Here is an 18,199-nt window from a genome sequence, read left to right as displayed (position 1 = left end):
GTCATGAGCCTTTTGATACTTATACTTGTTTACCTCAAACAGAAAGCGTTGTGTGCTGTTCCTGCTGAGAATACTCTGTTGGAATATAATTTTGAGGGCGAGGGCTCCTCTGCTGGCTCCGTGGGCTGCTGCAGTCTTCTGGAGAATGACGATGACTTACACACCCTCACTGACTTTGGACCAAAGTTCAAGAATCTGGCTGAGATCTGTATCCCTCCTTCAATGACACGCAAAACCATTCTGCCACATAATGTAGTAGGTTCTACCAAAAGCACAGTTGGTTTTATTGAACCAGTTTCTAAGACCAGACTGGGGCACATTGTTGAGACAAAGCATGCAGACATAAAGACTGAGAAAGTAATGTCATCTATTAACAAACAACAATCATCTGTCAATACTGTAAGTACTGCCCCATCTATGACACCTCCCCATGCCAAGATTACTAGAATCAGTCGTTCCTCTAATATTAATCATTCTGATAAACTACCCAGTCCAATTCAGACTGTTTTAATACAGCAGCAACCAATTTACCACACCAGACCTGTACTACAACCCGTACAATATGTAGTTCAACCACATCCAAAGAACACACTTTTGTTAGTCGATGGATCCAACAGAACCAATCTTTTTTAATCCAGGATAATGAGAATTCAGAGAATCCTGCCAGCTCCTCTCTTCCAGCTAGCCCCTCTCTCTTCATGCCCAACAGCCCAGCAGTGTCCCTGGGCTCTGTGGAGGACTGGAAAATAATGCAATTAAATGAACATGATAATTATATGTTAATTAAGGATAAAACTAGTCCAGATTAAGTAGCAGAGTTGGACCCTGGCTCATCTCAGGGCACTTTGCCCAGACATGCTATCCTGGTTAAATACAAAAAGCATGAATATATAGTAAAACCTACACACAAGGTGAGCAAATTAATATGATGATCAGTGAAATTCAAGAACTCTGTCTAATTCTCAATATGAGACCTTTTGTCAACAGGAGACATAACTTTGTTTTGTATTTGCAGTGAGGAATGCTGGTCAATAGTTTGTAGTGGGATTTGGAAAATCTTGCACATTCTTTAGAAAGACTGAGCTTGTCTTCATAGCCATTGGTCAGGTTTAGATGGCTATCACACATAAAGAGACCAGTTGGCAACATGGTACTGGTTGCCAAAATGTGGAAGAAGTGAAAGTGACTCATTCTGATTGATAGCCATGAAACCAATATAATTAAAGTCAACTGAAGTTAGAGGGATCTCAGTTTGTAAACAAAGTTGTGTTTTGATTAAAAGATTAGAGAATGACAAAGTGATTAATCTGATACCTGATTCCTGTATTTAGAAATTTGTTAGTGGGTAAATTCATTTTGTTTACAGCAATCTTTCATTGGCATGTCTGGGTCTTTTATTTTAATGTAAAAAAAAAAAAAAATCATTACATGTATTTATTCTTAGTTGCTGTGAACTGAATTATAAAGAAGCATATAGTGATCTTCCTCTCATATATCATTATACTAAATTAAACATGTATTATAGGTTCATCTGTAAGCCAGAAAAACTATGCTGAAATTTGTAAACATACCTGTCTAAATTTGCTTGAGGGGGCATGCATTTTAAAGCAGTAATGTTATAATTTATCTAAAAATAATTTTTATTGAAAAAAGTGGGAATGCTGAGAAATGCTACTAATTGCTACTTCACTTAAGGTGATTAGGTTAGGTGATGTACAGTATGTGTAAATATACACTTTATTTTATTTTATTTTTTGTTTTCTTTTTGAAGCTTGTGGGATGAGGGACTGGTAGACTGTGTGAAAGCTGGTTTCAAACAGTTTTCTACCTTATGGGTGTTGTGGAAAAAAATAAATTGAGCATTGAAACCAAGCAGATTTTCTGAGATTTATTGAAAGAATCCCTTGCAAAGCAGGAACAGTCTTCACACCAGCACTGATACTGAAAAGGAAACGTAACACCTCATGTGTCATCTAATCTCATTGTACATTCATGACAATAAAAGCATTCTATTCTATACAGTCTTTGCTTATTCAGCTGTTGGGAGGTTTCTTCCCACCGTCATGTTGGCACCTGCCAGCTAACAATGATGCTCACAGTACCTCATGACCTTGAACACAGTTTACAATTTGTTCCTTTCTATTTTTGCACACATACTGGTGTGCCTTGGGGGTAGAGCAGGCCATTATTAATTATGAAGGTTGGTGGTTCAACTCCTGGCTGCTCCAGTCTGCGTATCCTTGGGCAAGATATTGAAGTTTGAAGATATTTAGTTGCTCCAGACGTGCTCATCAGAGTGTCAGATAGAAAGCACTTGGATGTAGAAAAAAAAGTGCTTGTGTGAATGTGTAGTATAAAGTGCTCTGAGTGCTCAGCTAGAGTAAAAAAGCGCTATATAAGAACTGGCCCATTTACCATTTTCTTTTTATACAAAAAAGTAATTTCTTACACTTTTACCTGGTTTTGGAAGCAATATAAGTCGAGACAGGCCGAAAAAACGAAAATGAACCTTTAATTGGAAGGTGGAAAATCCAAAACACAATTGTGAAGTCCATTAGAAGCAAACTTAAGAAGGGTTAACAGAGTCCAAAATACTGAACACAGACCAGTGCCCTATTCCAGGAAGCAGGTTTAGCTACAAGTCTCAGTTTGTTATCCATAAAATTTTGAAAGCTATCATGTCTTCATAATCCTTGGTCCTCTGGATTAAAATGGAAGCTCGAGCCTATGTCCAAAGGGATCATAGGCTCCTTAATGGATCAGCAAACCATGTCTGAGTCCACTTGCACTGCAGGAGGGATCCAAAATGGATAAAGATCATGGATTCAGACTGGATAAGGCCCAAATCCAGTTCAGGCTCCAGTCATTTCCCAGCTCATCTCATCTGGATCTGTACATAACGGTTTAATTTTTCCACACATCATATGCGTTCTATATTTAAAATAGCTCTTCATCCCAAAACTGTACTGAAATATTTAAAATCTATAAAGCTGAGACAGCTCTGCCCTCGCAGTCTGCTGCTGTCTGGGTTAGTAATATCACAGGTCAGTCAGTAAACTGGATTTGATCTTTCTGCAGATTTTTATCTTAAGTTTCTGTCTCCTGAATTTTGTTCTGTCAGGTTAGAGCCAAATAATTTGATTTTTTTTAAAATCAAATGTAAAATTATGATTCACCCATGCAGTAATCTCAGGGTGCACATACTCAGAATTGACTGAACTGATTCTGATCAGCTGTTCCAGAATCGGAAATGGGAGTTGCCAATCTCAGAGTTGATCAACTTAATGTTTGTTTTGAACTCAGAGTTTGTTGAACATGATTCCTGGAATGGGGCCCAGGACACAGGGAACATAGGAGAGGTTAAAAAACAAAACAAAACAAAACAAAACAAAACAAATCACCCTAAGACCTGAACTCTTAAGGACTAAATATACCCTATGATGAAAGTGAAAAGATAACTCAAAATACAAAACTCAAAGAACCACAAACTTTACAGAACTCAGAACAAAACCAGAACCATGACACATTCATAAGTAATAATCCTAAATTCTATACACCTTCAGGAGTGTATAGAATTTAATTTAAATTAACTTTCTTTTTTTTTTTAAATTAATAGGAAAACTATGTCGTCCCACACTTCAAATTTTATGTCATCAAAACGGTGCTGCTTCTTTGGTAATTTCTCGCTGCTGCTTTCCTCTGCATTCAAATGAAATGAAAAATTCTTTAAGTTTTTTCTTTTAAGACTTACCAGCAGCTCTGGAGGCCTTTAATCTATCCTGCTCTGATCTCAACTGGGATGTTTTTTATTTTTGTGGATAATTTTTCCAATAGCCCAATTTGCTCTGCTGCACTTTACAAAATAATCTGCAAATTAAACAAATAATTAGCACTGGTGACCTATTCAGGGTGTACCACACCTGTTGCCAAGTGACAACTGGGACAGGCCTCAGCACCCCTGTAACTCTGAACTAGATAAATGTTTTATGAAAATGAACAATCTTCAACAATATGTTAATACAAATCACCTCAAATATGTCTATGTGCAGTCAGGTCCATTTGGATAATAATACAACTTTTGTAATTTTTTTTTTTTTTTTTTAATCTGTGTACACCACTAAAGAAGATTTTAAATCATACAAACAGCCTGTGATTGAAGTGCAGACTTTCTTTTAAGCGATTTAATAAAGTATTGTGTTAACTATAATAATTACACCCATTATTATACAATATTATATAGTACCCCATAGGCTCAAAAGTAATTGGACAGTTGACTGACGATCGGTTTCATGGCCAGGTGATGCCGATGCCCTCATTATTCTGTGAGAAATTATTTACAAGATCTGGATAATAACCCAAAGTATACTGCAAAAGCAACCCAAGAGTTTCTCAAAGTAAAGCAACAGGTCCTTATCTCTGCGTAATAGTGCATGTTTTTTAGTTACTGAAAACAAAACTGAAAGAAATAGTTGAAGGTGGCTGCAAGATGCTCTGCTAGGCTAGGAAAACAATCCTTAAGTTGATCTTTATAAGCAATCATTATACTTAAAATCAAGTTAGTCTGTCAAGTTATTTTTGACCCTTTAAAAAAGTGTGTGTGCTATATACAAATGGCAACTCCTGAACAATTCATGCAATACTACTGCTGAATTAAAACTTAAAGTCTTCACATCAATAACATCTTGATTTTTTAAAATCTACTGTGGTGGTGTACAGAGGCAACATTACAAACACTGAGTCATTGTGCAAAAATTCATGGACCTGTATGTTTTCAGTCCAATCAATGGTTAATTCTTCATCAAAGCAACCCAGAGATAAACATCACAACAAATATATATTATGTAATGTAAAATGTGTTAAGAGGATAAACAAATAGATGAGACTGCTCATTTACGTTTTCCAGAATATGCTGATGATGTGTTTATTTTGTCTTCTATTGACAGGAGAAAAAAATCTTTACAAAGTAACCATTTAAAGCACACTTAAACTGCTTTATACCATCTGGCCCTAAAGACTGCAGATATCTAACAATATGAAGGGCTCTAGCACCTGCTTCTGAGCCAGTAAGAGGCAGAACTGCAGGGAGTAGGTGCTACATTATCATGTTCACAGGCCTGGCTCAGGGTAGTATATGTTCTTCTTCAACAGACTTGTGTGCATGAAGAATGTGGTGATTAGACAATCAACATCAAAGGGCTACAAAGGACACAGGCTACTCTTCAAAGATGAAAGTATGATGAAAGTAATAAAACACCCAGACCAACTTGAGCAGGGCAGGCAGTAATTTTTTTTCCCTTTTAAATTACAGTCCTCTTAGTTTCATGACACAATCCAGTCATTATTTAGAAAATGTATTCTATCAAAATTCTGAAATGACCACTACCATAACCATAAACAACTGCAACACTGCCTGTTGTTTTGGAATAACAATTTTATCAACATATTTTGCTTTTTTCACCATAGAAGAAGTTTGACGGTTTGTCACCAAGAGGTGAACTTACTGGTAAACACCCACAGAGCAATTAAACTACCAACTACCAACAATCATCACATCATATTCTTTAGTAATTCCATCCATCCATCCATTCGCTTCCGCACATCCTGTTCAGGGTCGCGGGGGGGCTGGAGCCTATCCCAGCTGTCATAGGGCGAGAGGCAGGGTACACCCTGAACAGGTCGCCAGCCTGTTGCAGGGCCAACACAGAGGGACAGACAACCTTTCACACTCACATTCATGCTCTCATTCACACCTATGGGCAATTTAGATTAGCCAATTAACCTAACCCCAGTAAGTGCATGTCTTTGGAATGTGGGAGGAAACCGGAGTACCCGGAAGAAACCCACACAAGCACGGGGAGAACATGCAAACTCCACACAGAGAGAGGGAGAGGCCTGGGCCAAGGTGGAATCGAACCCAGGCCTTCCAGATGGTATTCTAACTGTGAAGCAGCAGTGCTAACCACTACGCCACCGTGCTGCCCTTTAGTAATTCCATTCAATTTTATTTATATAGCGCCAAATCGCAACAGTCGCCTCAAGGCGCTTTATATTGTAAGGTTAAGACCGAACAATAATAAGTAACTGCAACTGTTGAGTTGTGTGGAAAGCTGCCTTTTGTGGTGTTCATAAAACCAAAACCTGTGTACCCGTTTGTCTTCATGCGCATGGAAACTGGCTATAATTTACAATATTTTGTGCACATATGTAGTTAAGAATGAAGAACATAAAACGTGTTGAGCCATTGTTCGTTGATTATCCTCAAAGCTTTTGAAATTTGTGCATAAAAGAGTTGTCTTTAAACTATTTTCTTCTGGTAATTCTTTTGGAAGGATGGTAAACATGGATTTATTATATATTTTTTTAAAGGCACCTCAGCTACAACTGACATGGATAAAATGTTCACTGCCCGGACAGCTCAGACTTAGTGCATGTTGGCAAGATTTTTTGTTGAAAATGATCCACAAACAGTCATGGCAGATCATTAAAGGATGACAGAACATCAAGGCAAGAGAGGACAAAGTATGCCAAATGTTTGATAAAAACCTTTTAGATCAGGAACATGAAAAACATACTGCATACTCATTTAAACTTCATATAATTAACAATAAAGGGTGAAAATCACTGACAATTCAATAAAAAATAATGTTTTATAGATCTTTACTTAGAATGTAAAGTCATAAAAAAAAAAACTCAAGGCACAAATACTACAAATAAGAGTAATTGTTGCCCAATGGTGAACATATTACCTGAACAACCTTACACACTTTTAGACTACTGAAAGTTATGTGATGAAACAGTCAGTTTTGCCTATTATTGGGACCCACTGAGCTGACAATCAGAGCTAACGGTAAAAAAGTAAAATTTTCAAAAATTGGTCACACACACTCTTGTTATATGGATCAACTTTGGCCTTTCAACTCCTAGAGATTAGGAGTAATGAAATACAACCTAACCTGAAGAGCTACATGCTGGCTGCCCTGCCACACCATCTTTGTGTTGTGTGTTCTGTGATGGAAAAACTTACATTGACTTGAAGCTAATTTAAAAAAATAAAAACCATATACTAGAGACCTGTGGCAGATCCAGTCAGTAACCACACCCAATTAAACGTCTATATAGTGGTTTGAGCTACATTTTGCAGTTTCTGTTTTCATCCATTTAGCATGCTTGTGTTTGGGTCTAAGCACCACCAAAAGGTCCTAGGAGAGGGGTATAACCTTCAGGTGTACACTGATGATGGACATTTTATATTTGAGGGAATGGGGCTTCAAGCCAATGCACCACAGGAACTAATTCAATCCCATGTGGAACAAGGCTTATATTGTAAATACTGCTTTTCAAAATTTTGATATTTCAATACAAATTGGAATTAGGAAATTAAAGCATTGATAGATACTGTGCTGGGAATATCACATCAATATTAAATATAAAAAAAGAACAGATGAGTCATGAGAAACACTGCTTGCCTTTAGATCCTAAATTCCCTGTTTTAATAACTCTATTATTTAATTATTGGGATCCATCTTGCATGGTCTGTGACAAGTCTCTCACAATGTTTTGGTCAGTCCTATGCTAAGCTTCATAGTACACTGGGAGTTTTCTGGATGGGAGTGTTCCATCTGTACATGTGATTTAAAAAAAAAAAGGCTGGACACTCAATACTGTAACTATGCCTTAATTTCTGCACTCCTACACTGCTGCTCGGTGGTGCTTAATGCAGCTTCTACTGAAAACAGACTGTCAGTATTTAAGAGGCGCAAAGTGTTTCTGAAGCCTAAACCTGGATGTGATTCTGGGTTATCACTTGTGTGCCCATATCTTATCACTGTTGAAACATTTGAATTTGAACGTTCAAAGCTCAAAAATATATAAATATGCAAGCAACAAACCATCTATTGCCATTTTTTTTTAATGTATTTACATGTTTTTGCCGTTTTTTTTTTTTTTTTTTTAAAGTTTACTTCTTAGTAAAATTATCTCAAAGATGTGTTTTGCAGCTGGTCTGCAGCTCACAATACTGACCATCACATGCCACTTTCAACCCGTTTACAATTTTACAAGAGGCAATTTTGCTGATGAAGACGACATAATATAATCAAAGCTTCCAAACAAATAGAACCCCATTTAAAACCAACAAAAAAGCAGAATGCAACAATGTGCATTTTTAAAACCTACATCTATTTGACAATCACACAGAGCCTGCCAAATCCTGAAACCTTTTATTAAATGTGTAATCATGTAAAGTGAATCTGATGCTGATGTGCTCTTGATTTTCACTACAAAATTCTGTGTGCTTTTGCTGTAATACTGCCTGAGCACCTTGAGACTGCAAACAGTCAATATTGATTTCCAGCCAACCAAAATAATTAAATTAGTTATGATATACTGATGTCTTTGTACAATTTTAACTTGAATCCATAGTTTTACTAGCAAATTGATGCATTTATTTGTTACTTTATGTAGTAACCGTTGTACATATCAGGCTGGACAGTTTTTGCTCATATCTTATTCTGACGAGTTGGTTTATAAGTAGGCATTAATAGCAGTCACAGAGATAAATTTCACATCTTTGGTCACTAAAGCTTTAAATCAGTGGACGACCCACAGCAGGAACAGTGTTTAGGCTGCCAGTTTCCAATTTCACACAGTGTGTAGGACACTATGGGGTTCGATATTCAGCAAATAATGTCAAGGACAAAAGTGGTCATAGAACCATTTAAAAACATAAAATGTCCAAACATACAATTCATGGTCAAATTTAAATCCTAGAGAAACAGAATCATAACACTGAATATGTCATCAAAAATTCTGTCTACACGTTTCTCCAAAAGGTTAAGGAAAAATATGTTTTCACACCACATGCCAAACAAGAACAGTTGGACAGCTATGAGAAGCTGGCACTAATGTTCTCTCATTCTGGCTCTTCAGTGGCCTTGCAACTTTGGAAGAAAAAAAAAAAAAAAAAAAGCCAGACACACATCATCCACACCAAATTGCCATGCTCCAGTACATCGTACAGTACAATGAAGAGGTTTATGACATCGTCCAGCAATTGAAAGAAGAGGAAGAAAAAAAAACACAACAGGAGAATAGATTAAAAAAATTATAAATAAAAACATCTGAGACAAAAATACACACTCATGTGAAATCTTGAACTTGTACTAAAGCATGTTGTGTGGACATATGCTGGCAACCATGCTGCAACCAAGTCATGGGAGGCCCAGTCATGCTTTCTCCAACTTTTATTCATACAATGCACATAAAAAAAAATAAAGAAAATAAATATACAGATCTCTACCTGATGAAATAATTCTATAATTTGAAAAAACCCAAACAAACCAAACAAACAAAAAAAACTAAATGTGGAAAATAAAATCAACTTAGGCATGCAAAAGATAATCTCAAACATGAGAGATGGATACTTTTTGAACCAGAGATTGGCTCAGAAAGTAATGTTAGAACTTCCAGCTGGAACGGAATGAGTCACTCTTATTAAATCCTCCAAAGGGTAGCTGCCAAAATAAAATTCAAATCCCTGGATATCACTGTAATTGCCCAAGCATTCAAAAGCCTTATATTTACATACTTGTGTTCTGTCATCGGGCATTAATAGGTTGATATTTACATACATGTTCATGCGGAATTCAAGCAGCAGTGCAGCAGAAGACACAACAGCCAAGAAAAGAAATGGCAAACATCCTGAAATAAATATAATGAACCAAAATAGAACAAATGTACATCACATACATAAATGTTGACCCCATGTCCCTCCTTTTAAAAAGCCTACATAAAAATGATATGTATAAAATAATGAAACAGAAATTGAAAAAAAAGTCTGTTGCCTTGTAAGGTGATGGTGATACATAAGTGAAGCAGTGCAGAGCCGAGAGCAGGGAGCTGTGGTTTTGCCACATTAAGGCTTTGCCGTAAACAGAGTTTAGGATAACTGCTGCTCACCCAACAGACCAAGATTGTAACTTGTAGTAGTTAAGCTGGCACAAACAAAATGAAATACAGCAACACACTCATCCACTCACACTCAACACACAAGCAGACCTCCTGACACACAAAATCAACAGTTCAATTTAAGAGACTAGCCACTGCCTTAACACACACACACACACACACACACACACACCCACACACACACACACACACACACACACACACACACACTTTTACCCCCAGTTTGGATTTTATTTGTCTACAGCAAGATTTCTTGGCAGTATTATTTCTTGGCACATTCACTTTATCCCTCACAATCTGTGCCACCTTCTCTTCTCTGCAGCTGCACCTCTGAACTGCTGAATATAATACCAGGATGGCAAACTGGAAAGGAGCTTGGTGAGCTGAGGGAGTGGAGGACGATGTGGATAGGTCAGTTTAGTAGTCTGTGATAGGGGCAAGCTCAGGATAAAGGTCCACAGAGATGTTCTTGTAGAGACTGCTAAGCGAGATGTGGGGACTGTAATGCAAGTTGTTGAGACCATCCAAGTGTTGCCGCTCTTGGAATATCTCAGCAGTTTATACCTACCAAATAAATTGACAGTATTAGTACACTCCACATGCTGTATTCCCATATGTGATTGAACCCCATCGCTTTTTTGCCCTGCTTAGTAAGTCTGGGCCAAAGTGTCTAGACAAGCCAACATTAAGGTAATGGTTATCTCAATACAGTCAGGTCTAGAAGTATTTTTTCAACGACAGTTTAAAAAAAAAAATTTGCCTATGAACACCACCACAGTGGACTGTAAATCAAACAGATGCTGGATGCTGTTAATCAAATGTACTTGAGTAAGTGATCATCAGCAAGTGTGACCACCTTTATGAAACCAGAGCTTTTGGCAGTTCACTTATCTGGAAGCATTCAGGTGTATGTTAACACAATGCCAATCTTCACAGAAGTTGACAACCCAGCAAAATTTACCCAAAGGTCAAACTGTGGAGTGCCTCACATAAATTTCAGAAAACCCAAGAGATACACCTCTTTACAGGCTTCAGTTAGCATGTTAAATGTCAAAGTTCATAACAGTACAATTACAAAAAGACTTAATAAATATGATTTGTCTGGAAGGACTTCCAGGAGAAAGCCTTCTTGGCTCTAAAAAGAACATGGCAGCACAGCTCAGTTTTTGCAAAGTTACATAAAAACAAACCAGACAGACAAGACCAAAAGTGGAGATGCTTTGCCATAATGCACTATGCCATATTTTGTGGACAGAGCATATAAGCACAAACACAAAAACTATCAGGCATGGTGGTAAAGGGGTGGTGATTTTGGCATGAGAGTCGACTAGAAACTTCTCTGTATACCAACATATTCTTGAGTCAAATATGGGGCTCTCTGTCCAACAGTTAAATCTACTACAGAAAGGCTGAAAAACAAATAAATCAAGGAGTTGCAATGGCCCACTCAAAGCCCAGACCTTAACCTATATATATATAGGTTTATATATATATATATATATATAGGTTTATATATATATAGGTTTATATCTAATCTATATATATATATATATATAGGTTTATATCTCTCCTCTCTCGGTTTTCTCTCTCTCTCTCTCTCTCCTATCTCTCTCTCGGTTTCTCTCATATCTCGGTTTTCTCTCTCTCTCTCTGTTTCTCTCTCTCTCTCTCTCTCTCTCTCTCTCTCTCTCTCTCTCTCTCTCTCTCTCTCTCTCTATCTCTATCTCTCTCTCTCTCTCTCTCTCTCTCTCTCTCTATCTCTCTCTCTCTCCTCTCTCCTCCTCTCTCTCTCTCTCTATCTATATCTATATATTAGGGGTGGGACTCGATTAAAAAATTAATCGAATTAATTACAAGCTTTGTAATTAATTAATCGAAATTAATCGCATTTTAATCGCATTTCAATATTTGACATGAGAAATATTAATTTAAGTTTAGTTGATGAATGAATCAATACATAACCTTAAACTTCAAAATTTTGTTTATTTTCCCACCAGTCTACTACACAGACCAACGAAGGGTGGAAGTGCTCCTGTGATAAGCAAACTCCTGAAATTAAAGTTAAGCATCATAACTGGATAGTTTTTTCAACATTAATGTCCTCACTGGTTATAGTTGGAAATTATCATTAGCTCAGCTGTATTCCTTGATGTTGAAATGTGTTATGCTTGTTTTAACAGCTTATTTTTGAATCAAAGACTTAAATTAAATCACAAAAAGGAGAAAAAGTTCGTTCTCCGTTTAACAGCTGCTTTTACACAGCTGTGCTTCACACGTCACGGTTGCTAGGCGACATGAGCTACGCAGAGGTGACGGCAGCTGATATGAAGGCTAGCCGCTCACTTCCGGCCTTTGCAGTCTTCGTGGGCTACGAAAGACGTGGGCGGGTCCTTCGCAGGATGCGGGCCCCTGATTTTGGACATTGTGCGTCGATATAATCTGTATGCCGGAACTCGTGCACTGAGAAACGTTCCATGGTGCAAAGTGCGATTAAAATGCGTTAAATTCTTTAACGCGTTAATTTCCCCGTAATTAATTAATCGAAATTAACGCGTTAAAGTCCCACCCCTAATATATATATATATATATATATATATATATATATATATATATATATATATATATATATCCAAGATTTCCAGAATTTGCAATAGAATTGCAATAGAGTTAAAAATCTAAAAGGTTGCTTGTATAACCACTCTCCAGTGCAGCAATAAAAAAGCCAAATGGCCAGAAGAAGCCAAAACATAGAACACTGAAGTTCTGCCTGTCTCTAATCTGAGTACACCACTGTGGGTCCTAGCTGCCCCCTGCGCCACATGTGCTGTTTGTGCTGCATGCGTGATGGGTTAAATCACTAAATTTCACTACATGCATGCGTGTGTGACATAAAGTTCACTGTCTGTGTTACAGTGCTTATAAACAAACAAAAACAAACATCTTTATTAAGAGGCAAAGGTTGAAATCACCAGCAGTTTTAGTCTTTTCTGGAGGAAATACCTTCTGAATTTGGTGACATACCTTATCACACAGGTGTGAAGAGCTACCTAAGGAAATTTGTCAGTTCATGTAAAGTAAGCAAGAAATGGATTAAGAGAGAAAACTAAATAGTGTGTTGTTTCTTGTTTCTGGACTTTTTTCTGATAGTACATCAAAAAAGAAATTTGCAAAGTTTCATCAACTTGAAATGTTCTCATTTTCCCTGATATTTTTGAATAAAAATAGTACATTATATTTTATTTAATGTGTTGAGGAAAAAAGTTGCTGTATTATGGCCATTGAAATTTATATTGCAGGTTAAAATATTTTCAGTTTTAGACTGTTCAATAAAAGGTTAATCCTGTTTGGCCTGAGACTTAAGACTGTGTTTTAAATTTTGGCCCATTCTGTGAATGAATTTTATACCCCAGTTGTACACACAGTGCTCGTACTGCATCCTTTCGTACACTTCAGCATCGCATTAGCCCCTCCGCACCCCCCCGTGCCAGGCTGAAATTTTTTTCTGGTTAGAACCCTGAATGGATTACAATAGTCCAGCCTAGAAGTAATAAATGTATGAATGGTCTTGCCCCCCTTTACCTTTCTGAGCTCCTACATGGGCACTCGCCCTCTCGGTCGCTCAGGTCAGCTGATCAGCTGCTCCTGGATGGGCCGAGGACACAATGAAAGCTCAGAGGTAACAGAGCATTTGCTGTGGCAGCAGCTAGGCTGTGGAATTTGCTCCGACAGGCTTCTTCACTGTCCATTTTTAAGTCACTTCTTGTCTTGGCTTGGAATTAGCTTTTCAGCATCACGCCGAGACAGGACATTTCTAATTGAGGATACTGCGCAATGTACAAAAACAGTTCTATATGTTTGTAGAAAAAGAACAAACAAATTTTGTCTTGTACCTCAACAGCCCATTGAACTAGTTGACAAATTTTGTCAACATAATAGCATGACGTTGTGTATGTTGCAGTTCTGATAACTTACTGGTATGTAGCCAGACTACAGAGACCAGACTACAGGTAGACATCTATAGCAGACACACTCAGATCTCAGTAGCATTACTGATGGTGTGATCCCATTCAAAAAAATTGATCAAGTTAGTAGAAAAACCTCTTGTATAAACTCAGAAACACGGACAAATCTATTTCTTTGCAAAGAAGGTATAAAATGGCCCCTTTTAGGAAGCTAACTTGTGCATTTTTTTTTAAATTGCACACAGCTTTCATATCACAAACAGACCCATAAACCTGTGGACACATCAGCAGATAAAGATATTGACTGGAGGAACCCTGAATCCAATGAACCTACCTTCCAATTACTGGATGATCTGCTTTGCTCTTTTTCCTAAATTACATTTATGTACAACTTTGTACACATCACCTAGAGGATGTTAGATGTACTGCAGTTAAAACAAAGAGATTTCATTCACAGACTTAAATGTTCTATTTTAAAACTTTTGTTTAGAATTGGGACATTTATGTATTCTTATTTATTTATTTTTATTTAATATGAGAAAAGCAGCTTTACCTCCCAAGAAACTGCACCTCTCCTCTGTGGTGGTGAGGAATTGACTTATACTTGCCAATCTCTCCCTCTGGTCGTGTGACATTCAGATCAGCATAATGAACCCTGCAGGGAAATCAAGCTGAATTATTATTTAGAGAATCAAAAACATTAGTGTATACATAATATCAACCCATTGGTTTGAAAGATCTGCTAGTATAATTCACTTTGTTAAACCACTGTTCTGAACAACAAAGCTGTTAAACTTAAAATTTTTTTGGCACACATAAAAAACAAAAAAACAAAAAAAACAAACAAAAAGAAAACAAAACCTCATGATATTAGAGTCATCAGGAGCATCACTGTTAAATACTCTGTCACCCCTTTGAAAAGGATGGTTTCCCCCACAGAGAATTTCTGACACCTCCCAAAACTGTTTTCACCAGTACCAAAGGAAATCATGAGCATCAACAACTGAGAATAATATTCAAGCACTAAAGTGAAGATTAATATGAATCAATAAACTTTGTAGACTAAACCATTTGTGCTCAGAAGTTTACATACACTGATCATGGGCATGACTGTAATGGTAATTTCGGAATTTTAATGATTTCTTTCAACTATTTTTTCCAGGTTGGGATGACTTTAAAAAACAAGAATTGGATGCTCATGTCAAAAAATATATAGAGGCTCAAATATATACATACACATTTAAATTAGGGGTGGGACTCGATTAAAAAATCTAATCTAATTAATTAGGAGCTTTGTAATTAATTAATCAAAATTAATCGCAATTTAATCACATTTTAATATTTAACATGAGAAATATTAATTTAAGTTTGGTTGATGAATGAATCAATATACATTAGCTTAAACTTGAAAATAAAAAATTTCCCACCAGTCTTCTTACACAGACCAACGAAGGGTGGAAGTGCTCCTGTGATAAGCAAATTCCTGAAATTAAAGTTAAGCATCATAACTGGATAGTTTTAGTCAACATTAATGTCTCACTTAATATAGTTGGAAATTAATCATTCGCTCAGCTGTATTCCTTGATGTTGTTATGCTTGTTTTAACAGCTTATTTTGAATAAAGACTTAAAATTAAACCACAAAAAGGAGAAAAGTTCATTCTCCGTTTAACCAGCTGCTTTTACACAGCTGTGCTTCGCACTTATGGTTGTTAGGCGACATGAGCTAGGCAGAGGTGAGGGCAGGTGACGCTGATATGAAGGCTAGCCGCTCACTTCCGGCCTTTGCGGTCTACGTGGGCTGGGTCCTTCGAAGGATGCGGCCCCTGAATTTGGACATCGTGCGTCGATATAATCTGTATGCCGGGAACTTGTGCACTGAGAAACGTTCCTCGGTGCAAAGTGCGATTAAAATGCGTTAAAATTTTTATTTCGTTAATTTCCCCATAATTAATTAATCGAAATTAACGCGTTAATTTTTAAATCTTTTAATAAGTGCTGCTGAAGGTTCTACAATGACTTAACTTGATAGTGTCAAGGCCTATTAAACTTCTCATTAGTAATAATGATTGACTACAGCTGGTAGTTTCTCTTTGCCAACAAAGAGAAACTACCAGGGTTTGTTTGGATTGACCAGTGGTCAGAACAAGAAAGTTCAAGGACCTCAGTGAAGATCTAAGAATTATAGATTTGCACAAATTGCAAAGGTTTCTTTGAACCATTTTTTACACAACTGCAGACTCCATGATCATAATTTCAAACAATTATACGCAAGTGTAAGTTATCTGGATGTGTCAACACTTTTCCAAGGTTTGGAAGAAGCCTCAAACGGTCACCCTCAGATGAGAGGAAACTGGTTTGGATGTCAGGAAAAAAAAAAAAACATCCCTCGAATAACATGACCAATGTAGGCTGTGAAGGCCAGAACCAACCAGCTATTAAACAGGTGCAGTGTTGGGAATTTTTATCACTTTGAGATTGGCAATTTACTGTCACTATTTTGTATTATTATTTTTTCCCCTAGTAAAACCACACTCAGTCATATTTACAGTTTGACTTTTATCTAATGCATAGGCACTCCACCCTTTTCCGGCTGAGGACCATGGCCTCAGACTTAGAGGTGCTGATTCTCATGTTGGCTGCTTCACACTCGGCTGCGAACCGTTCCACTGCGAGCTGGAGGCTACCACCTGATGAAGCCAACAGGACTGCATCATCTGCAAAGAGCAGAGATGAGACTCTGAGGCCACCAAGGAAGAAGCCTTCTGCCATCTGGCTACGCCTAGAAATTCTGTCCATAAAAATTATGAACAGAATTGGTGACAAAGGGCAGCCCTGACGGAGTCCAACACCCACAGGAAACAATTCTGACTTATTACCGGCTATACGGACCAAGCTCTCACTGCGGTTGTACAGAGATTGAATGGCCCGCAACAACGGGCCAGACACCCCATACTCCCGTAGGACCTCCCAAAGGATACCCCGAGGGACACGGTCGAATGCCTTCTCCAAGTCCACAAAGCACATGTAGACTGGTTGGGCAAACTCCCACGCACACTCGAATATGCTTGAGAGGATAAAGAGCTGGTCCAGCGTTCCGCAACCAGGACGAAAACCGCATTGTTCCTCCTGAATCCGAGGTTCGACTAACGGACAGACCCTCCTTTCCAGCACCCTGGCATAGACCTTACCGGGGAGGCTGAGTAGTGTGATCCCCCAAAAGTTGGAGCACACCCTCCGGTCTCCCTTCTTAAAGATGGGGACCACCACCCCGGTCTGCCAATCCAGTGGCACTGCCCCAGATCTCCACACGATGTTGCAGAGGCGTATCAACCAAGACAGCCCTACAACATCCAGAGCCTTCAGGAACTCAGGGGGAATCTAATCCACCCCAGGGGCCCTGCCACCAAGGAGTTGTTTAACTGCCTCAGTGACCTCACCCCCAGTGATGTTCAAGTCATCTCCCTCATCCCCAGACTCTGCTTCCACTACAGAAGGCATGTCAGTGGGATTCAGGAGGTCCTCGAAGTATTCCTTCCACCGTCCGACTATAGCCTCAGTTGAAGTCAGCAGCCCCCCACCCGTACTATAAACCGTGTGAGTGGAGCACTGCTTTCCCCTCCTGAGTCGCCTGATGGTTTGCCAGAATCGCTTCGATGCCGTCCAAAAGTCTTTTTCCATAGCCTCACCGAACTCCTCCCACACCCGAGTTTTTGCTTCGGCCACTGCCCGAGCTGCATTCCGCTTGGCCTGCCGATACCTGTGAGCTGCCTCCGGTTTGCACAGAAGCCAAGCCAATTTTATTTATAAAGCACTTGAAGAACAGCAAGCACTGATCAAAGTGCTGAACAAGGAAAACAAGACAACAGTACACAAGGGAAGTGCAGATAAAAATTAATAAATAAAATAACATAGGATAAAAGCAACAATAACATACATAGTATCATGAATCAAATAAAAAAACAGTGTAAAATAACTAGGTAAAATAAAATACGAAGTAAATACACAACAACTAAAATCAGCATCTCAAATCTGGTCAAACGCCAGGTGAAATAAGTGGGTCTTAAGAGAGGTTTTAAAAGTTGTCAGTGAAGAGGCCTGTCTAATATGCAATGACAGCGAGTTCCATAGTTTAGGGGCCACTGCAAAGGCTCTGTCCCCCCTAAGCTTCCGCTTAGTCCTCGGCATGTCCAAAAGCAGTTTATCAGCTGATCTGAGCGAGCGGGAAGGGGAGTGTAGGTGCACTAACTCAGAGAGGTACGATGGGCAAGG

At 38.3% G+C, this 18,199-nt stretch overlaps 2 protein-coding genes across 2 annotated transcripts in view; one reads left to right on the top strand and one right to left on the bottom strand.

Annotated features, from left to right (window-relative positions):
* LOC115779410 (desmoglein-4-like) overlaps positions 1 to 809 on the top strand; it is a 31,861-nt gene extending 31,052 nt beyond the window's left edge. Inside the window, 2 exon segments of the mRNA XM_030728055.1 lie at positions 43 to 622; positions 625 to 809. Coding sequence (XP_030583915.1) covers positions 43 to 622; positions 625 to 809 — 765 coding nt within the window.
* Positions 810 to 10,239: 9,430 nt separating this feature from the next.
* b4galt6 (UDP-Gal:betaGlcNAc beta 1,4- galactosyltransferase, polypeptide 6) overlaps positions 10,240 to 18,199 on the bottom strand; it is a 53,388-nt gene continuing 45,428 nt past the window's right edge. Inside the window, 3 exon segments of the mRNA XM_030726864.1 lie at positions 10,240 to 10,508; positions 10,511 to 10,530; positions 14,482 to 14,586. Of these exon segments, the coding sequence (XP_030582724.1) occupies positions 10,384 to 10,508; positions 10,511 to 10,530; positions 14,482 to 14,586 (250 nt within the window). The 3' untranslated portion in view covers positions 10,240 to 10,383.

Source organism: Archocentrus centrarchus, chromosome 4 (assembly GCF_007364275.1).
Source record: "Archocentrus centrarchus isolate MPI-CPG fArcCen1 chromosome 4, fArcCen1, whole genome shotgun sequence".
NCBI lineage: Eukaryota > Metazoa > Chordata > Actinopteri > Cichliformes > Cichlidae > Archocentrus > Archocentrus centrarchus.
Note: the sequence above shows the minus strand (reverse complement) of the source record. Positions and strands in the feature narration are given on the sequence as shown.